The sequence below is a fragment of the Trachemys scripta genome, chromosome 4 (assembly GCF_013100865.1).
Source record: "Trachemys scripta elegans isolate TJP31775 chromosome 4, CAS_Tse_1.0, whole genome shotgun sequence".
NCBI lineage: Eukaryota > Metazoa > Chordata > Testudines > Emydidae > Trachemys > Trachemys scripta.
Window position 1 is genome coordinate 121117262 of NC_048301.1, and position 25800 is coordinate 121143061.

General features: G+C 45.7%; 2 protein-coding genes across 2 annotated transcripts; one reads left to right on the top strand and one right to left on the bottom strand.

Moving 5' to 3' along the window:
- Positions 1–782: 782 nt before the first annotated feature.
- LOC117875737 (olfactory receptor 1052-like) lies at positions 783–1736 on the top strand. The gene has a single exon (XM_034767076.1). The coding sequence runs from the start codon at positions 786–788 to the stop codon at positions 1734–1736; it is 951 nt and encodes a 316-aa protein (XP_034622967.1). The 5' UTR covers positions 783–785.
- Positions 1737–19630: 17894 nt separating this feature from the next.
- LOC117876529 (olfactory receptor 1052-like) lies at positions 19631–20566 on the bottom strand. Its single transcript, XM_034768790.1, has one exon. The coding sequence runs from the start codon at positions 20564–20566 to the stop codon at positions 19631–19633; it is 936 nt and encodes a 311-aa protein (XP_034624681.1).
- Positions 20567–25800: the final 5234 nt, after the last annotated feature.

Consider the following 25800-nt stretch of genomic DNA (forward strand, 5'->3'; position numbering starts at 1 on the left):
CCAAGAGGGAAATTGCAGTTATCATAGGTTGCACACAATCAAAGGCAAAAAATTGTCCAAAGAAGAACTGAATTCAAGTCATCAGTGATTGAAGTCACTCATCTAGCTAACATGATGTTCTTTGATCCTATTTATTAAATTATATTTTAGTAATCCTTATTCACCTGTAAGCCTTGAGGAGCCTAAAGATGAAAGCTGAGAGGTTTTTTAAGGTATTGATTTCAATGAGCATTAGATGCCAAAATATCTTTAAAAATCTGGGCCTAAATGACATAACACAATGCCTGAAATAAATTTAACTGAAAGTCGAAGAAGCTTTTTATATGGCATATTTTAATCGATTTACAAAAAGGTCACTGTTGGAGAGAAAGAGAGATGAGGTACATCTTGAGAAGAAATTTGAAGGATGACAGAGAGGTTGCATGGCAAACCTGATCGGGGCATACTCCAGATATAGAAAAAGAATTCCTGGTGAAAGAATTATTCTATGCATCATATTATTGTCCTATTGCAATGACCACTGATCATTGATTTCTGTATAAATGATCTTTGCATAAATTTCTATTTTAGGACTAGACCGTCCTGCCTCTCTGTATCTGGACAGGAACCATGACTCCCACTTGCCAGCAAGAATATCATCAGGTCAGTATTCTGTGTGAAGACCCTGAAAGTCTGCATCAGCATTACACTGGAGAGAGATCTGGCAAGCTGGTTGTAATAAATTTTTTGCAGCTATTTAATGGCTTCCATCTGTAATGTACAAACAGGGACTGTGCACTGTAGACATGGTTGGAGGAAACTGTACCCAGGTTACTGAATTCATTCTCAAAGGATTCACAGATCATCCAGACCTTCAGATCCTTCTCTTCATGATTTTCCTAGTGATCTATATTATTACCTTACTGGGGAACCTTGGAATGATCATGTTAGTCAAGATCGACCCCAGACTTCACACCCCCATGTATTATTTCCTTAGTAATTTGGCATTTGTAGATCTCTGTTATTCCACAGTCGTCGCCCCCAAGATGCTGGTGGATTTGCTAGCAGAGAGGAAAGCCATTTCTTACACTGGCTGTGCAGCTCAGATCTGTGTTTTCTGTATGCTGATTGTAACAGAGTGTTTCCTCCTGGCTGCAATGGCATATGACCGATATGTGGCCATCTGTAACCCACTGCTCTATAGAGTTGTCATGTGTCCGAGACTTTGTGCCCAGCTGATGGCTGGGTCTTTCCTAGCTGGGTGTATAAATTCAATGGCACAGACAACAGGCATGTTAACATTAACCTTCTGTGGCTCCAATGTCATTGACTTGTTCTTCTGTGACATCTCCCCGCTGCTATCGCTCGCCAACTCCGACTCCAGCATCAATCACGTTGTGCTTCTAGCTGTGACATATTTGACTGGGGTATTCAGTGGCCTGATTGTCCTCATCTCCTATGTTTTCATCCTCAATGCTATCCTGAGGATCCGCTCTGCCGAGGGCAGGTTCAAAGCCTTCTCCACCTGCACCTCCCACCTCACAGCTGTCACCATCTTCTATGGGAGTGGCCTGTTCATCTATTTACAGCCCAGCACAAAGTACTCGAGGGATCAGGACAAGGTGGTGTCAGTGTTCTACACTGTGGTGACCCCCATGTTGAACCCCCTGATTTACAGCCTGAGGAACAAGGAGGTAAAGGATGCCCTGAGGAGAGCGTTAGAGAGGAAAACATTCTCTCTAGGTCTAAATTCATGACCGGAGGCAATAAGCTTGAATGGATGAATACCTGGCCCATCTGTTGTATCTCATTGTGCAAAGCCCAGTACTGGGCATGAATTACATTTTACTTCTCCCTTGTCAATGACCAGACCTCCCAACAGCCACATCCTAACAGGTCCAGCTTAAGATATCCAGCGAGCACCTCTTTGGCACTTGTATCCTGACAGGATTGGGGCCCCGCAGCCCTCCGAGTGTATTTTATGCTGCAGTTTTGAGCCCTTGGAGAACAAGGCCAGTATCTGTTTTTTCTTGCTCTCCTGCAGGCCTGCAGCAGATGGGTATAGGTAGATTCTCCTTCATTTTTTACTCTTTATCTCCTTTCCCAAACTATTTCTTTCCCCTGATCATTATTAAATTGTGTTTCAGTGCCTGGGAAATATGAAGATGTTAACTCCTACACACACACATGCACACACACACATACATACACTCCCCATTATATATCTCCTCTGCCACTTGTGCTCATTAGTTCTCATATTCTTCTTGTGATAGCTGCTATCCTGCCAAAACACTGGGGCTACGCTGTGTGTGAAGGATGTGGCCTTGATCTGTAATCATTTATGAATATTTTATGTGGCCTGGTTATTGGGATGTTTCCTGTGTGCATATGTTGGTTTAGTTTAATAGCAGGGATGTTGGAAAACAAGCAGGAAGAACGCTTCAGATAAGCCACCTCTCGAAAAGTGCTTCTGGGATCATTAAGAGACAAGGCCTGTACTATTAGTTGTGAAGATGCTTGCTTCCTGTCTCCAGCCACAGTTAGGTGGCCTATTTGCCAAGGCTGGGAGCCAAAAGATTAAAAGGGCAATAAAGAGTTTAAAAGATTCTCTCTGAGCAGGGGTCAGGCCGTTACTAAGGAGTGTCATGGAGATACAGATACAGATGCTCCTTTGGTGGTCTAAAGAAGTTTGGCCTTTCAAAGCTTCCAGGCAGATGGCGAGCTTTAGGAAAGATAGACATGCATATAGATGTTGTGATATTTTAAAATCCTTTTTCTCTTATGTTATGCTTTTTTCCTACCGTTAAGATTAAACAATACTTTGGTTTAAGAATGCTCTTTTGCATCACTGTATCTACCAGTGCCCACCACTCCCGAAGGAAAGGAGTGGAGGTATCAAACCTAGTCCAACCTGTTGGGCAAGTACATTTGATCCACAGGGTGCTGTAGCCTGGGACCTGAGAGTGAGAGAATCACATGATTCCATCATGAGAAAGGAGACGGCACAGACCTGTCACTTTTGAGGGAGAAGCCAGAGAAAGGGTCAAGAGTGCCAGCTATCCTGTAACCATGACACTGAGGGACCTCCGCAGCTAACAGCATGAGTTGCTACAACTTGAGCTCAAGAGTCGGGCACTCTAGCTGTGGCTACAACACAATCTTATCCTCTGTAGACCTGGCACAGTGGGGAGGGCCTGGAACACGCTCTCACCAGCAGCTTGTGTTCTTCTGACGAAAGTCCAGGTAGGGCTCTCAGGTGATGAAGGCCCAGGATTTGACCATTAGACTTTTCACTTCAAATATACCCGTCTCTCTAAGATCTGTATGTTGATCATTTTTCAGCACCCTGTATTCTTGACATTGAAAAGGATTATTTGCAGGGTGAGTAGAAAAATGGTAAGTAGTTCCCATGACAAAATTTTGAATGAAATGAAAACTTTTATTTTACTTGAAAATTTTCATTTTGAAAAAAAAAAGGGATATTTTGTTCGTTTGCTTCATATAATTTCAGATAAAACATTTGGTTCAGTTTGGTTTTAGAAATGTGAAGAAATGTTGGGGATTGGTTTTCAAAAACTAAACATTTGGGTTTTCAGGACAACTACATGTTTTGACTGTTTAAATCATTTATTTGTTTCCATGCTTTCCCCCTTGCTGATCTCCTCTGACTCATTTTTCCCCTTTTTAAGAGAGCAAAAAGGAAGGGAGAAGGAAAAATGGGAGAGAAATGTCGAGGGAAGCCCCAAACCAACTTATTTCTTTAAAACATTTCTAACAAATCAGGTCTTTTTTTTTTTCAATTTGAAATAGGACAAAACAATTTAAAAAATTTTCAAACATAACAAACGTTTTCTGACAAAATTTTTATTTGTTACAAAATGCCATTTTTTAACAAAAGATTTTGACCAGCTCTAATTTTTTTCTTTAGCGGAAAGGGTTTTATTGCAACATATTGGTATGGTCAATTATTACAATTTTATCATGAATATCACAATAATCTCTGTTTTTCTTTTAGCCCCAACTCTTGGAGTTATGTTATTTTACAAGAATCTCAGCTTTCAGTTAAAAATAAATATGTTTCTAGCACTAAATATGTTTTCAGAACTCCCGTCCCCAAAAAAAAGTATTAACCCAAATGCTTAAAAACCAGAAGGTAAATAAAAAGAGCTCAGAATTTAGTATTTTTCCACAGCTCTTGATTTTAAAGTTATGTGCATGATTTTCAGGGGCCTGACTCCTGATAATTTTTAATGTTTGTGTCTGGTAGTATTCAGTCTCCCTGAATACAGGCAGTGCAGAGCTGGAGGGCCAGACGAGGGAGCAAATTGTGATGCTCAGAATCACAATCCATCCCTGGTTTTCACTGTGTTGACAGGGGCAGGGATGGAAAATAATGTGCTTCTAGCACTACCTTTTTTCCCGTTTTGTTGACTGGCACATTGTGGGGGTGGACGCAAGACCCCAGCCCTCTCATACATATTCCTGTCTTCTCCCTGCCCACCTGTGTGTGAAGCAGCTGACACTGCGGTATAAAGATGTAGGATGTGGCTCCAGAGAGCATCTTGTACTTTGGGAGGAAGGACTCCAGATTGCATGGAGATAGGGTTACCAGGTAGCAACTGTGAAAAAACAGGACATGGGGTGTCAGGTAATAGACGCCTATATAAGAAAAAGTCCCCAAAAATGGGACTGTTCCTTTAAAAACAGGCCATCTGGTCTTCCTACATGGAGAGATCAAAGAAGGGGTAGATTGCAGCCTACACCCCAGGGCCGGCTCCAGGCACCAGCTTAACAAGCAGGTGCTTGGGGCGGCCAAGGGAGAGGGGCAGCACCTGCGGCAATTCGTGGGCGGCAGGTCCCTCACTCCCTCTGGGAGCGAAGGACCTGCTGCTGAACTACTGCCACCAATCGTGGCTTTTTTTTTTTTCAATTGCCGCCGCCGATCGCGGCTTTTTTTTTTTTTTGCTTGGGGCGGCAGAAATGCTGGAGCCGGCCCTGCTACACCCAGATCTGATTTCTGTGTTTGAATAAAAGCGAGTTAATTATTAAACTCTCTCAAGCTTTTCTGCAAAGGATGCCACAGCCTGCATGGAGTAGGAGTAGTGGACTCGTGGTAGCTAGTTTTGTGCCTGCACAGTGGCTAGACCTGGTCTGAAAAATGAGCGGGGAGTTACTGTGGACATTTTTTTTCTTTTGGAAAAAAATTTCAGGCAAACCCAAAATATTATATTTTTAAAATGCTGCCACGGTGCCTCCTGGGAGTTGGAGTTCTGATGTCTCATGCTCACATACTCCTCAGGCGGGCATGCTAGGCTGACTACACCTCCTATGATGGAGTGAAGGGAGAAATGGAGGCAGCAGGACCTTGCTTTTTCCTGCCCCAAACATCCTGCAGGGGAGGAAGAACCAGCAGACGGGCAATATAACCCGGCTGGCCACCTCCTGGGCATCCCCTCGTGGCCTAGGATCACGCTACAGGCAGCCTGCCTCCTTCTTGGATGGTTCAAATAAAACTTCTCTTCAGGCTTTTTCTTGCTCAAAAAATACCCCTCAGTGGGGACTAGATTGATTGATATAAAATAAACTGCAAATAAAACCCCAAATCCCAAAACAAAGCTGGTTTGTAAGTCTACACCACACACGGGTTCTCTTCCTCTTCCCAGGTCTTCCAACCTAGGGCCTTTGCAGTCTCTCTCCTGCTTGGACAGAGCCTCTCAAGGCCTCCCTAGCATGGGTATCTCCCCTGGTCTTAGGGTCCTGCAGCTGCCTTTCCTTACTTTCTGTAGACTTTTCCTGGGCTTCCCCCTTCATTGCAGGCACCTGCTGCCTTTTATAGGATAGTACCTGATTCAACCCAGGTGCCTCTCATTCTGTCATCAGGGTTGGCTAATTCCAGCCCTTAAAGGGTGAGCCACCCTGTTACAGGCAGATTTTCCAGGGGCTCCCAGCTGGGACAATTTTCCGCCCATCAGCCGCTGGCACTACTCCCACTACTGACAGAAAGGCTGGTAGCCAACTAAACTCCCCAGCCAGGCACCAGCTCCTCTGTTGGTCTGACCATGCTGCCATTGAGATCCTTGGCCAAACTCACATTGACTTCTGTAGTAGCAAACCTGGGTCACTCTGTGTACAATTCATGTCCAGTGTAAAAGGAACGGAGATACTTGCCCGGTTTCTGCACATTTATACTAGAGGTGCTCCCCAAGTCCCAAAATCATGAAAGCCCACTATAATTCCCTATTCCCCAGGATGTAGCTCCAGAGTTATAAGGGAAATGCAACTGCTTTCCAATCAACGGGGAAAGGAGGCTTGATACTAAATCCCTTCTTCTGGTTCTTCTGGTTCAAACCAAACACTGCTCTGTATCTGCTCATCTCAGAATAAGAGAAGGGGAAAAATCAAGAGGGGCCACAAAGTCATGGGAAATCCAGTTAGTTCGAGAGCATTCCTGCTTGTACCATCAATTAAAGTGTGTGATTCGCAAGAAGGCAATAGTGTCTTATCCTGAGAAGGGAAATTCTACCTTCTCTTCACATATACACCTCTACCCCGATATAACACTAATTTGGTAAAGCAGCGCACCGGGGGGGGGGGGGAGAGAGGGGCTGCGCACTCCAGTGGATCAAAACAAGTTTGATATAATGCGGTTTCACCTATAACACGGTAAGATTTTTTGGCTCCCGAGGACAGCGTTATATCGAATTAGAGGTGTATATCTATCCAAAGAGAAGAAATCAACTTTACCAAGAGTGAGCATGTGATGAGACCATCGCCTATCTTGCTGATCAGCATTGTCCCCTTGTCTCCATGTGCTCCCACATTGTCTCTTAGAAACCCTGGCTGCTTTTTGTTTAGCTTGCAAGCTCTTAGGAGTAGGAACTGTCTTTTTGTTATGTGTTTGTACACTGTCTAACCCAATGGGATCCTAGTCTATTACTGAAGTCCTAAGCTGTTATCAAAATATAATAATCGTTCTTCTTCTTATTATTATTACTATTATTTCTCAGTCTAATAGAGTTCAGGATCAGGAAGTTTTCCCAGAAATCAGACCAACTATGCCCTTTCCTGCTAGTTTCATTCCATTAGTCCCAATTCATGCGTTTATCCACCACCTTCACTAATTCCTCTTCTTCCTTTAAACCTTTTGTAGCCTGTTATGGCCCAACACATAGATGTTGCTTAATCAACACAAACAGATTTAGTTCTTCTAATCATCCCGTGCATCCCAATCCCTTCAGCCCCCTGAGCATTTCTGTTATTCTCTTCTGAATGCCCCCCAAGCTGAGGTGCCCAGGGCAGAACACAGTTGATTTAGTTGGTGTTGGTCCTGCTTTGAGCAGGGGGTGGGACTAGATGACCTCCTGAGGTCCCTTCCAACCCTGAGATTCTATGATTCTATGACCAGACCCTCCACTGCCCATACTGGGTGCAGCTAAATGGACTTGAGTTGGAGCTATGCTGATTTACAGCTGCTGAAGCTCTCGTCCAAGATGTACGAGTGCAGTCACCTCGGAGACGGACAGTCACCTCCCTGCTCGGCGATATGATGCCTTTGCACTTCCAGCACAAAACTCCATGGACATTTTTGCGGCCATCTCTCATTTTAAACACATATTCTTCAGCCACTTTTCATCCCCGTCTCCGTTCAGTCCCCTGGCACTGCTCCTATCTTTAGCCAATGTTTGACCTAACGCCTAAAGTGACATTTCATGGGGCACTTGAACAAACATTTTATTAAATCAAAATTCATTATGGCGGCCATTTTTTCTTCTTCCAGGAAGGAACCAATCTCGCAATCAGGTCCTTTCAGCTGATCATTCTGCCCTCACAGAGTAAACTACTACTGCAAGTATCCACCTATGTGGATATTATCACAGGATCGCAACCTAGTTTTGTAAGACTAAAATTAAAAAATCAGTGTTGTTGGCTAGACCTTCACTGACTAGACCTTGGAGGAGGCAAGACATAAGATGGAAATTTTGCTTATCACAGGAACAGAGCAACCAAAGGCAAAAAATTGTCCTAACAAACACTGAGTGTTGATAATCAGTTATTGTAGCCGTCAGCCATTTCCAGCTGACGTGATGGTGATTTGCTCTATTTATTACGTTTTATTTTAATAATATTTATTCACTTGTGTGGCCTGAAGAGCTTAAAATCTAAATGACATAATGTGATGACTGAAATTAGCTTAGCCCTAAGGGAATGGAGTTGTTTGTAGAGGATATTTTAATAGATTTGCACAAAGCTCATTGCTGGAGAGGAGAGGAGATGAGGTCCACCTTGAAAAGGAATTGGAGGGTTGGGAGAGAGTTTGCATGCCACACCTGCTCTGGAGTACACTCTCGGCATAGAACAGCATAGCACTGTGGTCGTGAAATGCCCCCCTTGTGCCTCAGCGGGTGGGGGAAACTTGATGGGGCTGGCAATGTAAGGGGACAGTCCCAGCAATGAGGGAGGGAGACACTCAGTGAGGGACACCATGTAGCTTCTCCCATCCAGAAGTCTCTGACACCCACTGGCCAGCTTGGAGGAGAGGGGGGTAGAAGGTTCTGATTGGCCAGTATTCCCCGTCTCCCAGGATTTAACCTGGAGCAGGGGCCATATGGATCCACTTTTGGTTCCATTCTAGCAGCTCCATCCTCCTCACTCTGAACTAGGAATAGGAACACAGCCTGACAGATGCTGTGGGACTAGCCCATCACCCATATGGGGGCCATGAAGGAATTTTTTCTCTCATGGGCCAATTGGCAGAGGACTTGGAAGATTTGGCCTTCCTTGCATCACTCTCAAGCTGCAGTGGGTTAAGTGGAAATGACCTTGGTACCTAACGTAGGTATTTGGGTTGAGCTGTTAATTTTTTGCAACTTGCGGCCGGTCTGCCATGTGGTTAAAGCTTTAAAATGAACCATTCCCAGAGGTAAGAGACCTGGGATTTTGATGATCGGTCTCAGGCTCATGGGATAGGGTGAGACCTTGTGAGCCGAAGCCAGACCTTGTGGCCCTTGTGGGACAAGGTCCCCACCCTTAAGTCCTGGGGTGATTGATCTGAGGAGAGCATATTCCAGATTACAGGTTATACAGTAAGAAGCCCTGTAACCCCCACATGGGAACAAATTAAATGCCTGGTGTAGGAGAGGATGGGTGGTGGGCGGGTAGAATTAAAGTTTAATCAAACTTAATTCCATGCGTGTCTGTTCTCATTTTCCCTCAGTGTCCTCATCAATTTCCAGTGCAGGATTTATTCTGTGCAGTTGTGATGGGTTCCCTGGGTGCAGCCTGGGGCTGTGGGACCACTGCCCCCCTTAACTCTCTCCAGCCTGGGCTGTCTCTCACAATGCTTTGCTAGTGACAAACAGCAAACCCTCCCCCACTCTCACTCAGCACAACACCCAGCTAGATTGCATGAATGCTCCCACAGCCACTCATGAATCACACAGGAAAAGGCACTGGCCGAATCCCCCCAGCTCCAAACACTGTACCTCAGGAATATACCATCATGCACTGCTTAAGATGAGCAGTGCACATTTATTAAATGGTTTCAGAGTAGCAGCCGTGTTAGTCTGTATCCGCAAAAAGAACAGGAGTCCTTGTGGCACCTTAGAGACTAACAAATTTATTTGAGCATAAGCTTTCGTGGCTACAGCCCACTTCTTCGGATGCATAGACTGGAACATACAGCAAGAAGATATTTATACATACAGAGAACATGAAAAGGTGGAAGTAGCCTGTAGTGAGTCGGTGTGGCTCCCCTCCTGTCCAGAAGAGGGAGCCCACGTGCCGGCACCAGAGTGGGTGGGACCACCACCGCCTGTCCCCGCCCCCCGGAAGTCAAGGGGCGGGACAGGAAGTATAAAGGCCGGCCGCCTGAGCCCAGTTGGACCCCAGCCACCGCAGGGAGCAGACGTGCGGCCGGGAGCTCCTGGCCGGGAGACCGTCGAAGACCGGGGCTTGGACCCTGGCTGGCCTGAGCTACCCCGGGCCCGCTACGAAGAGGAGCCACCGGAGCCCGGTCACGCCGGCCACTGGGAGAACCCCTGGGAACAGGCCCCCACTAACCCTGAGGGTGAGACGGGACCCGAACCCCTTCCCCCCTGCTGCTATCCAGAGGAGCCGCCTGAGGACCCTTGGCCAGACTTCCCGGCAGAGCTACCAGACTTGCCGCCGAGCCCGGGCAGAGAGGAGCCCATGCAGGTGGACTGGCCCGATCCCGGCGCAACGACCGAGGTAGGCTTTGAGGGGGATTACGGAAGTGGCCCGGGGATAGCCGACCCCGGTCCGGCTGCCACTGAATGTGAGCCTATGTCAGTGTGTTGCGGTCTGGATACCCCACTGACCAGCAGCGGCAACACCCGCTGTTAGGGCCCCGGGCTGGAACGCAGTGGAGTGGGTGGGCCTGCGTTCCCCCCTGCCACCCCCCCCTCACGGGTGGCAGGCATCCCCCTCATCCGACACTCGGCTACAGAGAGCCTAGGCGTGCCTTGCCTGGCCTCTGAACTGTTTACTCGCTCAGCCCCTGCAACCAGGGCCTGAGCTCACCTGTGTTGGCCCGCCCTGATCCAGGGCCTGGCCTCTGAACTGCTTACTCGCTCAGCCCCTGCAACCAGGACCTGAGCTCACCTGTGTTGGCCCGCCCCGATCCAGGACCGGGCCTCTGAACGGCTTACTCGCTCAGCCCCTGCAGTCAAGGGCCTGAGCTTTAACTGTGGTTGCTCCGACTCTGCACTAAAGAGCCGGAGTGTTGGGACTAACGGACTACTTGTTTCCCCAGCAGTGAGTCGGTGTGGCTCCCCTCCTGTCCGGAAGGGTCGAGCCCCGACCAGAACCTACCACATAGCCATACCAACTGTAAGAGGCCAATCAATTGAGATGAGCTATCATCAGCAGGAGAAAAAAAACGTTTGAAGTGATAATCGAGATGACCCATAGAAGGTGTGAGGATACTTAACATGGGGAAATAGATTCAATTAGTGTAATGACCCAACCATTCCCAGTCTCTGTTCAAACCAAAGTTAATTGTATCTAGTTTGCATATTAATTCAAGTTCAACAGTCTCTCTTTGGAGTCTGTTTTTGAAGTTTTTTTGTTGCAAAATTGCCACCTTCAAGTCTGTCCCTGTGTGGTTAGAGAGGTTGAAGTGTTCTCCCACTGGTTTTTGAATGTTATGATTCCTGATGTCAGATTTGGTCCATTTATTCTTTTGCGTAGAGACTGTCCGATTTGGCCAATGTACATTGGTTCACCACTTCATCAATGGAAAGCGGATATACACTAGCCTTTGCAAACCTGAGCTGATTACCCAACACTTCAGGCAAACTCACTGGCAAATATAAATAGAAAAACAAATGTATTGACTACAAAAGATAGATTTTAAGTGATTATAAGTGATAGACAAAAAGTCAGAGTTAGTTACCAAAAGAAAATAAACTATAAGTGAAGGGTTAAAATCCATGTGCATTTTATTTAACAACCTGGTATATGGATTGTGCCAGCTCTTTTCCAGACCCAAAGTCCAGAATATGGTCAAGGGACCTGAGGCCTAGCAAATAGTGATCAGCTAAGAGAAAGCTAGGGTAAACAGATAATCTTGTTTTGCTAAAATAAGCCTAGCCAGCAAATTGCCAGGTGTTGGAGCAGAGAACTGAATAATTCTGTCTGATTCAAGATGCAAATTAAACAAAGAATCCCTGTTCCTATTGTGTTAGTTTCTTTTGTAAGCAGATGTTGTTCCCACATATCCAACCTTGAGTTTATGAAAGGTTGGCACATGTCAAAATAAGATATGGCATCCTCCCACCTCCCTTTCCCAGGGACTAATGCCTGCCTTATAACACAAGGAAACAATCTTTATTGCCATATACTTTCACTGTTTCTTTGTTTTAACTCCTAGGAATGTATGTGCTGGACAATCAGAGAAGCTACTCCATTCCTGTGGACCCCAAATCAGAATTCAACATATATATTTTATACTAATAACATTTTATCAAAGTATTAATTAAATATTAACTTGCTAACTTAAGACCATGGGCGGAGACATTATGTAACCTGTTAACCATTGGCTGATGTGCTATCTTGTCTTGCTGCAAAACCTATCCTGGGGTGTGGAACTGCCTACCCCGTCACTTTCCCCCGCCCATGGAAAATCCATATATTCTATTGTAATCAATTGATTGACAGTGTCTCTGAGCCTAATAAGCCAGGTGACACTCCGCCAGTGCTGTGTGTAATAAACTCCTATGCTTGACCTCTACATGATGTGGATTTATGTTCCTTCAATAAGCACGCAGTCTAAACTCTCAACCCTATTAGACTGGGCAACATCTAGATTAAGCAGTTTTTCTCACCCCATTGGATGAGTTCATAGTACACAGATTTCACGCTTGAAACCTGGGTCAGTCTCCTCTTTTGGAGTCTTAAGTCTTCTTAATGGCCTTGTGTGCAGCATAGGTGGGGACAGGAGAAAGGCCAAGCATGGGGCCCCTGTGCTCTGTTTTGTACCCTCAGTCCCATGTGCTTGGAGAATACAAGTCCAGGCATGTCTGGTGGGCATTGCTGAGTCCCCAGGCAAGGTTGAGCAATTCCCCTGGTGTGGCCTCAGGCAGGTGAGTCATTGAATTCTAGTTCCTTGCTGGACAATGGTTGTTTGACACTCCACCTAGGCACTGGTCACTTTCCTTGCTGTTGTCTCTGGAGAGCTAATATCTGCCTGATTCCCCAGCTTACAGCATGTTTTAGTGACAACCTTACAACACAATTCTCATAACTTCATATGCATTAATGATATACATTTATGGATTAAAAAATGACCTTCAGCAGATCATAACATTTCCCCTGATACCTCACACTGCCTGCTTTATATGCAAGGTCACAATTATATATAAATGAGGAATAGGGGGGTTACAGGGCGCTCCCCCAAGGTACAGAATGTCACAGCAGTATTTTATTTTCCTTTTGCAAAGCCATTTTCTGATGATTCTGTGTCTAAACTTCTGTCTTAGGACTAGGCTATCCTGCATCTCTCTATCTGGACAGGAGCGGTGACTCCCACACCCCAAGAGAGAACATAGTCATCTGAGTCATCTCTATGAAGAACCTTAAGGTCTACAAATCCACTGCACTACTGAGTTTACCAGGGAGAAAACTGTACTAAATACTCTACAGCTATTTCATGATTTCCATCTATACTGCACATGCCAAGAGTGTGCACCACAGAAAAGGTCACAGAAAACTCCACCCAGGTGAGTGAATTCATTTTCACAGGACTCACAGATCATCCAGTGATTCTGGTCACCCTCTTTGTGGTGTTTCTAGGGATCCATCTCACCATCCCGATGTGAAATCTTGGGATGATCATGGTTATCAGGATCGACCCTGGACTTAACACCCCCATGTATTATTTCCTTAGTAATTTGGCTTTTGTAGAACTATGCTATTCCACAGTCATCACTCCCAAGACTGATGCAGAGAGAAAAGTCTTTTTTTTTACACTGGATGTTTGGCTCAGGTTTTGGGGTGGGGTATCTTTGGGGTTACAGAGTGTTACCTCCTAGCCAAGGTGGCGTACGATCATTACGTGGCCCTCTGTAACCTGCTGAGGTATTCAGCCATCAGGCCCCCAAGACTCTGTGTCCAACTCATGCTTGGGTCATTCCTAAGTGGGAGCATAATAGAATGGCACAAACAATGGGCATTTGACAATTATCCTTCTGTGATATCTCCCTAGTGTTGTCACGCTCCAGCTCCGACACCATCATCCATAACATTATTTTACTTGTTTTGGCTTTTTTGATAGGGGTGTTCAGCAGCCTGACTATCCTCATCTCCCACCTTCTCATCCTCTCCGCCATACTGAGGATCCGCTCCACTGAGTGTAAATGCAAAGCCATTGCCACCTGCGCTTCCCACCTGACTGTTGTGAGCATCTTCTGTGGGACTGGCGTCTTTGTGAATTTAAAGCTCAGGTCAAACAACTCTCAGGCTGAAGATAAGGTAGTCTCAGTGTTCTACACTGTGTTGACCCCCATGTTGGGGGGAGGCAAGCAGGGGCACAGCCCCCTCAATAATCATCTGTCACTGCCCCCAGCTTCTGCTCTGGGGCTTGTCCTCCCCACTTTGTGCCAGGGTGGGAGTTGGGCTGAGCATGGCTGAAGGGACGTGCCTGAGAAAGGCACTGCAGCTAGCGCGCCCAATGAGCCCCACGAGATGGCGGCCGGAGCAGGGGAGCCCAGGCTGGCAGCACAGCTATGCCAGAAGGGGGCATGGGGAAGTCTACTGAGTCCGTCCCTTCCTTGCCCGCAGCCTCCGGTAAGTGGAGAGCTCGGGAAGGGAGCTCGGGATAATGGTGAGGCGGTAGTGGGACCCAAGGGTTCTGGGGGGAGATGGGAGGGAGCCGGGGTAGGCAGCAGGGGCCTGGTGGGTGGGGGAGGCAGTGGGGCCTGGGGGCTCTGGGAGAGGGGGCAGTGTTTAAAGTGCCTCTCCCTAAGTAGTCAAATTTAAATCCCTGTGCATGCCTCTGAAAAAGCTGTCTCTTCTTCTAAACTTTTGACCTACAATGGTAACCCCTGGCCAGGAACACCTGTCCCATACATGGAATATGGTTTTCTAACACCTTGTGGTTGGGCATGAATTGTGTTGGGACTCCTCCATTGTCACTCACCAGACTTTTCTACAGCCACCTCTCCGCTACTTTTTTAAGCTAGTGAGGTTGGGGGAGAGAGGAGAGAAAACACAAATATTTTCTCGTGTCATTAATTATTTTGTGTCACTTCATATTTCAAGGCTTAACAAGAAACCTGTGTTGGGTACCCAGGTGTCATGTGTGATATCAGGGAGCATCACAGGTGCCCGATTGTGAGATACAAAGATCTTTTGTACAATGCCCAGAAGCATATAGCCCCTATGACCTGCCTCTGGTTGGTAACTGCTGAACTAAAGAATGAAGGGTTTGCACTGCTTCCTTCTGCCACGGTGACAGAATTCACCCATGTATTCACAGCCTACTCACTATTGCACTAATCTTTGTGCAAAGTTTGCCTTGAATGTATCATTTGAAAACATAATTTGCTGATCAATATTGTCCTTATAAAATACACATGGCCACATTGTGTGTGAAGTTATAAGATTTCACTGTATGATGTTATTAACACATGTTCCAAACTGAGTTTGCCAAACAGGTCTGTCTTAAACAAAGGAATATGTGCTATACTTAATTTGTATTTAAGCAGTAAACAGAGTCATCAAGCAGGAAGGGAAGCAAAAGAAACTCAAACAAGTGAGAAAAAAAGCAGCAGGGAACATCCTTCCACATAGACATTTTGCCTTCTGGTAACCAGCTGGAAATGTTTCTCAAAGTGGGGATAGGACTATAAAAAGAAGGGCCAGACATCCCAAGTCACATCTCTCTCTCTTTCTCTCTGCCTATCAATTCACTGCATCTGAAGGGAGAAAGGACACAACTGTTGAACTGGGGGAGGGGTCCTGACCTAAGAAGTTTGGCCAGTAACACTGCTGAAAATATGTGGTGAGAAAACCTAGCTTTGAATTTCACATCGTTTGTTAAGTTAGGCACCAGTTGCATTTTAGATTTATTTTTCTTGTAACCATGTCTGACTTTTCTGTCCCATTATTTGTACTTACTTAAAATCTCTTTGTAATTAATAAACTTGTTTTGTTGTTTCATCTAATCCAAATCTAATCTAAATTGAAGCATCTGGGAAACTAAGTTGAGTGCATATTATTTCTAAACAAGAAATAATGGACAATGTAACTTGTATTGTCCAGGAGGGGACTGGAAAGCGCAGGACATACATTTCTGAGGGGACATTGAAGACCGGGGAGTGTGATGTGATTAACCTGCAGTATAACCAAGGCTGATGAGAGCCAGATTGTAACCCACGTGTGGCTGGCAGGCTGCAGTTACACACAGATGTTCAGGGTGTGACTTGCATGCTGGAAGGTTGCTTGTGAGTGGCCCAGGTTGAAGCCACTTCAGCAAGGCATTGTAAGGCTCCCAAAGTTGCAGGCAGAGGTGACACAGCTGCTGATCAGTCTGGATTGCACCCCGGTATGACACATCCACCTAGGGTAACCAGATGGGATAAAGAAAATATCAGGACACATGGGAGGGGGAGGAGGTCCCGCCAGCAGAGCAAGGGGAAAAAAAAAAGCGGAGTCCCGCCGGCAGAACGAAACAAAAACAGGAGTTTTGAAATATTGGGACAAATTGCGTCCTGACCAAACATCGGTCGGGACGCGGGACAAACGCCTAAAAATCAGGACAGTCCCGATTTTATTGGGACGTCTGGTCACCCTACAGCCACCCACCTAGAAAATAGCCCAGTAACACCAAAGGTATAGTGCTAAATGACTGAAGTGTTAGATTGACATGAAAGGGCAAGGTCATCAAAGGGACGGGCCCATGCTCTGATTCATGGCTGCATATGCACAAGGACATTGTGGTCATCACTTATCCCCAAGGAGATCCATGGCAGGCCCAGTGATAATTCTTCCTTTCTTCACAATGGTAGCAGAAATTATCCCACATGGGTATGCAGGCTTGGCTGGTATTACTCAGCGCTACAGGGCACATTGGTGCCCCCTTCTCCTAAGTGGTGCCAAGCTTTGAGGCATTGCAGGGTTGATTCCTCTAGGAGGAAAAGTCAATGATACATGTCAGCTATATTCTTTTGTATAATCCTTGTGAGTGTGTTTTTTTTTTTTACAAAGAATGCACACAAAGTCCTGTTTCCCTGAACACCAGTAGAAACAACCAAACAGCAGGCAATCTCTGTCTTCAGAAACAGCCAAGTCTGTCTCTCCACGTCTGTGCTGAGGAAGCACTATGCCCGTGGTTCCTCTAGGAGTCATGCTCATAACTCCTCTTCCTGGCTTCACTGCCTCCAACACACCCAGGCTGTGTCCACACTTGGAGCTGGGCCTGTGACTGCCAGCTCATGTAGACGTACTTGCATTAGATCTCATTGAGCGAGGGCACTACAGTAATGTAGCCTGTCCAGCGGCACGGACTAGTTGTTCCAAGTCTGAACCCAGGGGGTTTGGGGAGGGTATGTATTCAGGGCTGCTACCCAGTGGCAACACTTGCTGCTGCCTGTGCTACCGTGGCTACAGTACTATTTTTAGTGAGCTAGTTTGATGAGAGCTAGTGCAAAAATGTCTACTCGAGATAGACACCCCCATCTCCAAGTGTAGAGGTAGCCACAGCCTGCAGCCAATACCCAACCACCTTGCGTTTGCAACTAGAGAAACCTCTGTTAATCTACCAGGGTTAGCTCTGGCTTGGCCACACAGCTTGGGCACATTGTCTGCAGCTGTTGCACCTAAAGGGGCTCGATTGCTCCTTTTGTTAAGCCTGAAAGAGGGTGCTTGGCACATCCATGGGCTGTAATGAGGTCTGTGGTTGCCCTTGGATCTAAGACCCACCTGGTGGCAGCCATTCCCCATTGGCAGTCTTGCCCCATTGGAACTTTGTAACAATTCTTCTTCAGGTGTGTGAGTCTTGAACACAAGGATAATATGACAAATGGTGGCATCCAAAGAGGAGAGTGATAATATTACAGAAATGTCACAAGAGAACAAATCAATGAGATTGGGGCCACAAAAGAATCATCTCAAGACAACAAATGTTTGCACCATTGTATTTACACATCCAGCTAAGAAGGATCCAGCCACCAGTTGGACCCAGTCTCAGGGACATGACGGCTGTATAGAGCAGTGGATTACTGCAGGCCACATATCTGTCATACACCATCACAGCCACCAGGAGGCACTCCATCATCACCAAAGTCCTGAGAAACCAGAGCTGAGTCAGGCAGGCAGCAGAAGAAATGGCTTTCCTCTCCACTTACAAGTCCGCCAGTGTGACGTTATTGCTATAATCTGGGACCATATAGATCATTGTTGCAACCAAGGTCCAGTAGTGGCACGCAAATCTTGTATAAAGGGGGTCAAATGGGGTGTCTAAGACAAGGTTATGGTTTACTGGTTATGATTATGCTGTCTATATGTGTGTATCAATTTTGTAGTTGAAGTTATGAATATTGGCTCTATACTGGCTGTATTTCAAACTTATGCTATGCTGCTGGGTGACATCCCAGACAAACTGGTGTTAGCTGTGCCTAGCCTGCTTGATGGCCCATTAAGGACCATCAGCTATACAATGGACCCATTGAGAGAAGGCAAATATGCCTTGAGACTCAGCAAAGTATGCAGGAACTTGCCCATGTGACTCCAGACTCCATTTTGCTGTAATTTTCCACAGTAAGAACAAAGAGGTGTTCTTACACCTGGAAAAGACTATATAAAGCTGATGCCTCATCTCCATCTGGTCTTCAATCCTGCTTCATACCTCTGGAGGGACTTTGCTACGAACTGAAGCTTTGAACAAAGGACTGAGGACCCATCCCAGCGGGGGATGTATTCCAGAGACTTGATTTGAACCTGCAGTTTATTCTATCGCTGCTGCAAGCCTGAACCAAGAACTTTGCCATTACTGTATGTAATTGATTCCATTTAACCAATTCTAACTCTCATCTCTATCTTTTTCCTTTTATGAATAAACCTTTAGATTTTAGATGCTAAAGGATTGGCAACAGCGTGATTTGCGGGTAAGATCTGATTTGTATATTGACCTGGGTCTGGAGCTTGGTCCTTTGGGATCAGGAGAACCTTTTTCTTTTACTTGGGTATTGGTTTTCATAACCATTTGTCCCCATAATGAGTGGCACTGGTGGTAATACTGGGAAACTGGAGTGTCTAAGGAGATTGCTTGTGAGACTTGCGGTTAGCCAGTGGGGTGAGACCGAAGTCCTCTTAGTCTGGCTGGTTTGGTTTGCCTTAGAGGTGGAAAAAACCCCAGCCTTGGGCTGTAACTGCCCTGTTTGAGCAATTTGTCTTGAGTTGGCACTCTCAGTTGGGTTCCACCAGAACCGCATTGTCACATCCAGCATCCTTGGGGGTGAGGCATGTGGAAATAAAGACATCTACAAAAGCCAGGTTAGTGAGGAAAAAGCACATAGGAGTGTAAACCTGACTGCTGCTGCTGATTAACGTGATCAAACCGAGATTCCCAAAACACTGACAGCTCAGACTATTAAAAACCATACAAAAAGGGTGACATCAAACTCTGGACAATTGATGAATCCTGTGAAAAATGAATTCAGTCATTTCTTTGGTGAATGGTTATTGTGTGAAGAGCACAGATAACAACCATCAAACGGCTGCGGTGAATTTATTTCAGTCAGATCCCTGAGAATTAAGCAATCCTGTACTAATATAGCCTTCCCTAGGGAAACTGACCTGCTCTGTAACTCTTTCTCGAGGGACACAGGCACAAGCCACTGGCTGATGCTATTGGTGTGAGCTGTGGCTAAATCCCCGGCCCTGCCTTGAAAATCTCTATCGAGAGTTCCAGGTTTTGACAAAATTAAACTTGGGGCACCTGAAGAAATGCATTAAAATGAGTGAAATGTACAAAACTGGGTCATTTCCAAATGCTTCAAACTCTCTCTTTACTCAAAGACTTTACTTCAGCAAGATTATTTGAACTCCTTCAAAAGGACCCATTGTTGTTTTCATACTAACACAGATGTTCGCTCATCAGAAGTTATCACCATTTGCTCATAAATTTACCTCCCTAGGGAAAAAAACTCAGTTCTATGACCCTTTTCAAAGCGTTCTTCACCTCTTTGTTCCTCAGGCTGTAGATCAAGGGGTTCAACATGGGGGTCACCATCGTATAGAACACTGAGACCACTTTTTCCTGACCCCGTGAATGTTTGGTGTTGGGCTGCATATAGATAAATAGAGCAGTGCCATAGAATATGGTGACGATCGTCAAGTGGGAGGTGCAGGTGTTGAACCCTTTGCGCTTCCCCTCGGTGGACCTGATCTTCAGGATGGTGGAGAGGATGAAAACATAGGAGATGAAGATAATCAGGCTGGTGAACACCCCAGCCACACAAGCCACGGCCAAAAGGATCATGTGATAGATGCTGGTATCGGAGCAGGAGAGTGATAACAGCGGGGAGATGTCACAGAAGAACAGGTCAATGACATTGGGGCCACAGAAGGATAATTTTAACGTGGTAATAGTTTGGATCATTCCATTTACAAACCCAGCTAGGAATGACCCAGCCACCAGCTGGATACAGAGTCTCGGGGACATGAGAGCTGTATAAAGCAGGGGGTTACAGATGGCCACGTAACGGTCGTATGCCATGACAGCCAGGAGGAAAGACTCAGTAACCCCAAAGAAACTGACAAAACAGTATTGACATACACATGCAGCATAAGATATGACTTTCCTCTCTGCTATCACGTCAGCTAAGAACTTGGGAGTGATGCATGTGGAATACCAGAAATCTACAAAAGCCAAATTACTGAGGAAAAAGTACATGGGAATGTGTAGCTGAGAATCCAGCCTGATTAGCACGATTATCCCAAGATTCCCCAGCAGGGTAACCACATAGATCACTAGGAACACCACAAAGAGGGTGATCTGAAACTCTGGACGATCTGTGAATCCTGAGAAAATGAATTCTGTTGCTTCAGTGCAATTTGACCAGGTCATTTCTATGGTGCACAGTCCCTGTATGAAGAACACAGATGAAAAATATTAATTAACTGCCGTGACTCACTTGCAGTTGACACACTGAGACCTGAGACGTGTAGCACCGTTCTACCTTCCACAATCTCCAGACTGGCATCTCACCTGGTGTTATTTTGGCACACAGAGACAAAGTAAAGTATTGTCTGCAGCCTCCCACCCCTAGAGTCTTTGCAGGACACAGGCGGTAGGTAGCAAAGGAGGGGGGCACAGACTAGCTCAAGTGGCAGAATAGGTGGACAAAGTGACAGAGGCAGAGGACCCAAGATAGAGCGTGAGATGAAAGAATCAGACTATTGGATAAATATATTTAACATTTTCTTCCTTCAGCAAATTTCAAAACCCTGTTTAGAAAAAAGAACAGTTTGTAAAAACACCCTAAACGCTAGAGTGTGCTGAGGGAACGAAACAACGGAAGTCAAAATAAAAGAAAAGGGGACGTTGTCTTGTAAATAATATGTTGATTGAAACTAGCAACACGAAGAATGTGTTTTGTGTGGACTGCTCTGTCAGGGGGCCTGTGTCACATGATCAGATGAACACATAGTTATTCCACCCCTTATGCAAAGCCTATCGAAGCACAGCCATCGCACCTACACCATCCGAGACACCGGATTGCCCATATCCGCACGCCCTTTAAATAAACACTTGGCACCAGGTTGTTGTCTCATGTACAAAAAGCCTTATGTTTAAGGGGCCTGGTTCCACCATCTCAAACACCAGTTGAGTCAATGATTTATTTGTTTCTTCAATCCCCACAACTTGGCCCATATAACATCCCTTCACGAGCGGCTTAATTTTGAGTGTTGGCAAAGCCTGATTCAAGGGACTTTTAAGGGCATCCATCTTTAATCAACAGGCCATTTTGAACTGCCCATCATCCTCTTTGATACAACAATTGTGCAACTGTCTATAGTTTAGGGAGAAGTGAACGCTTCAGAAGTCCATTGGTCTCTCTGCGGAACTTCTGTTTGGGTTGTAGCAGGACGAGGGTGGTTGGGAAAAGGAAAGGAGGTAGGATGAAAATCTTTGCAACCTTAGTTTTGTATTTTAGGTTTTACACTTGTTGATAAGTACCAAAACCAAAAGGCATATGTTCTTCTGACAATAGGCCTGTTTTCTTGTGTTGGGGGGTAGTTGTATGAGCACTGAGAAATCTGATCCAACACAAAGTACCCCTGAACCACACAGCTCTCCCCTTTTCTTCAAGTCTCCTCTTAAATAATATCCTCTTCCACTTTAATTGTACCTTTTAACTCTCCCTCACTCCGTCTGCATTAGGACTTTTGTTTTCAGTAATTTCTCATTTCTCTCATTTACAGGAATGTATTATTTAATGTTAAAAACAACAAAGAATATCTAGGGTTACAGCTTGCGGAAGAGCAAAATATAAGGTGTTAAATAAGACCAGAAAATTAATAATTTAGGGCCCTTTCAATGTGATGATAAAACAAAAAATGTAATAGTTCTCTGAAGATTCTGCTACAAAATATCACGATTCTTTTGTTACTTTTATTTATTTCCTATATCTGATAGTTCATGAAAAAGAGCTTAGGGAAAAAATGGCAAAACAATGAGGGGAAAGAGGATAGGACAAGAAGCAATGGGCTTACATTGCAGCAAGGGCGGTTGTCAGGGTGGTTAACCGCTGGAATAACTTGCCCAGGGATGTTGTGGAATCTCCATCATTGGGGATTTCTAAGAGCAGGTTAGACAAACACCTGTCAGGGATGGTCTAGATAATACTTAGTCCTACTACGAGTGCAGGGGGCTGGACTAGATGACCTCTGGAGGTCCCTTCCAGTCCTACGAGTCTATGATTCTATGAAATACTTGCCCATGCTAAATTATGACAAGTAACAAAGAAGACATATCAAATTGTTTCACTGGAAAACAGATTCCAGACAGTTAGCAATGCTCCCTTAAAATCCAGGCCAGCTCTCTGATCCCCATGCCCTGTGTTCCCCGTTAAACTTTTAAAACTTTTGGATTAGTTTAGTTTTTAAAACTTTATTTGCTATTATTACTTCAAGTCAGAGGGTGCTGCTGCACCCAGGCACAGCTATGTCTAATGCCCCTGACTGGACCCAAGCGTCCTCCACAAAATCCTTCCCCTCATCCTCTGCTGACATGCTCTGCCCATGGCACGGGGTCTCTTGGCAGCAGAACCTCACCTTCCCCTGCAGAGGAGCCATCACGTGGAGCAGCCCCATCTCCCACCCCCAAATCAGCCATGCACATTGCACCCTCTGCTCCTGGCCAGAATGACACCGGCCTTACTCCGACTGCATGGCAGTCACCAAGCCAGTGGGATTAAGGTCACTGGAAGCATCCAGTCAACAGAGAGGGAGAAGGTGGGACATTAGGAAAAACTTCCTAACTGTCAGGGTGGTTAAGCACAGGAATAACTTGCCCAGGGAGATTGTGGAATCTCCGGTCATTGGAGATTTCTAAGAGCAGGTTAGACAAACACATGTCAGCGATTTGTCTAGATAATACTTAGTCCTGCCTTGAGTGCAGGGGACTGGACTAGATGACCTCTCGAGATCCCCTCCAGCCCTATGATTCTATGATATCACAAGGAGCTCTTCACCGGGGGGGCACCTGCCTGAGCACTGGGCAGTGAAAGGGACACACACCTTCCTAGCCTCAGCATTCAGCTCCACTGTAGCCCCCACCGCACACACACACACACACACACACACACACAGCCCACTGCACACCAAACACACACACACAGATTGCCCCCTAGACACACACGCAGACACACACACACACAGTGCTCCAAACACAGTGTGCACACATACATGCACTTTCCTGCTTGTGTAAGACACCTGCCAGCCCCTCACCCTCTTCCTTCATTATGCCCATCACTGTGGTATCTAGGCACTGTCTACAAAAAGAATTAGAAAACAAAATTTCCTCTATAGCATCATACTCCCCCTCCACCCAACCTGTCCTACCCATAGGCACTGGATTGGGACTAATTCATTTCAACACAGGTCACACAAAGCGGGCTCTGAGCTGCTCTTGGAGCCACCTTCCTCCCTGTTCCCTGGTGCTGGAGCTCAGCCACTTGTGCAATGTCCCTGTGGCTACTCGGGGGGCAGCACTCCCTGCCTGCGAACATAAGGAGAAGGTGCGACGGTTTGGGGGTTTTCTTTGTTTCATTCTTAGCTAAGAGTGCCTCACTAGGACAAAGCATGAGAACTCCTGGTTTAGGCACCTTCTCCCAAGGAAAAGCCTTGGTGTGTGGAAGGGGCTCAGAGAAGAACAACAAAATCACTCAGGGAGCTGTGTGGCCTGACATCTGGAGAAAACCTAAAGGAACAAAATCTATCTAACTTTTCTAAGCAAGGATTAAACGATGGGCTACATCAGCCTCACAGACTAATCTCTGCTGGGAAACTGGGACAGATGGAATATTTCCAACAAGGCTGAACAAAAAGAACAGAAGAGGATTCCGCTGCCTGGGCAGGGAGACAGGACTAGATTCTGCAACTGGTCTTTTCCATCCGTAGTTTCTCTGAGCCCTGGTTTACACTTAAAAATTAGCTCAAGCTAGGTATGTCGCACAGGGCTGGGAAAATTTCACACTGGGTGCGAGGCAGTTAGGTTGCACTAACCCTCAGTGTCATCCTTCCATTGACCTAGCGACTGCCTCTCGGAGATGTGGATTAACTACATCGGTGGAAAACCCCTTTCCAACAATGTGGAAAGAGTCTACACTATGGCGCTGCTGCAGCGCTATTGCTGAGTCACTGTAGTGGCTTTAGAATAGACATTCCTTGAATCGATGCTGGATTTCCCCCTTCCTATTCAGGCGATTTTTCTCTCCTTTTCCTGTCACTTCTCCCTCACTTGGTAAAGCTCTTTCCTTGTTTCGATCGGTAAATGTGTGCAGGAAAGTTAAAATTTTTCCTCTCAGGATAATTCCTTCCTCCCCTTCCCACGAATGGCACACTCTCCTTTCAATTAAAGGCAGAAATGCTCTGAAACTGACCTGTTGGCCCATGACTTGGTGGTACCTCTTTGGTTTTTTGTCCTTCACTTATAATGAGTTGAGAAGAATGGAAGCAGGACCTGGTCAAAAACATAAAATCAGACTCAGAGTTGAAGCTTTCCCTGTTTGCTAACCACACCAATGTTACCCTTAATACCTCTGCTTCCTGGGGTAGCGGAGGTTAAATTTGGCTTTGATGACTTTGAGATTTGCTCCCTGGAGCCTCTTAGCTCCCAGGACAACAGGTGCGCAGAGCACATGCAATTAATGTTGTTGCCACGTCTTTCCTGGGACACAGAGGGCCATCTCCTCAGCTGATCTGGATCTCCCCTGAAGTCTCTTTAATATGCTGCTAGAATGAGATGACTGTATTCCACTTCATTTGTTGGTCACCTCTCCAAAAGTCTTTTTAAGTAAGTTCCCAGCGTTGGTCTATATACATTCCAGATAGAAAAGTCTGGCCCATGGTCTCAGTTACCCTGGCGTAACTCCAGAGGAACACTGATAATTTCAGTAGAGTTAATCAGGATTCCCATTGATGTAGCCTAGCTCATAATCCCACCATCTCACAACATATTCCAGTGTAATGTGTACCAGACTCTTGTACATAAGATTTGGGTTGTGCTCTCAACACTGCTCATCCCCAACTGGATAATTTTGGGCAAATCCCTTAAACACCTTGGATCTCAGTTACTCTAGCTTGAAAATGAATTATATGAAATTTGCACTCCTCTATAAAGTGCTTTGAGACCTCTTGTGACAATGCGGTTCTGGCGGAACCCAACTGAGAGTGCCAACTCAGGACAAATTGCTCAAATAGGGCAGTTACAGCCCAAGGCTGGGGTTTTTTCCACCTCTAAGGCAAACCAAACCAGCCAGACTAGGAGGACTTCGGTCTCACCCCACTGGCTAACCGCAAGTCTCACAAGCAATCTCCTTAGACACTCCAGTTTCCCAGTACTCCCACCAGTGCCACTCGTTATGGGGACAAATGGTTATGAAAACCAATACCCCAGTAAAAGAAAAAAGGTTCTCCTGATCCCAAAGGATCAAGCCCCAGACCCAGGTCAATATACAAATCAGGTATTACCCACAAATCACGCTGCTGCCAATCCTTTAGAATCTAAAATCTAAAGGTTTATTCATAAAAGGAAAAAGATAGAGATGAGAGTTAGGATTGGTTAAATGGAATCAA

What these genes read in the sequence shown, in the direction of transcription:
- LOC117875737 (XM_034767076.1), top strand. Translation starts at nt 786, where the DNA reads ATGGTTGGAGGAAACTGTACCCAGGTTACTGAATTCATTCTCAAAGGA.
- LOC117876529 (XM_034768790.1), bottom strand. Translation starts at nt 20,566, where the DNA reads ATGACCTGGTCAAATTGCACTGAAGCAACAGAATTCATTTTCTCAGGA.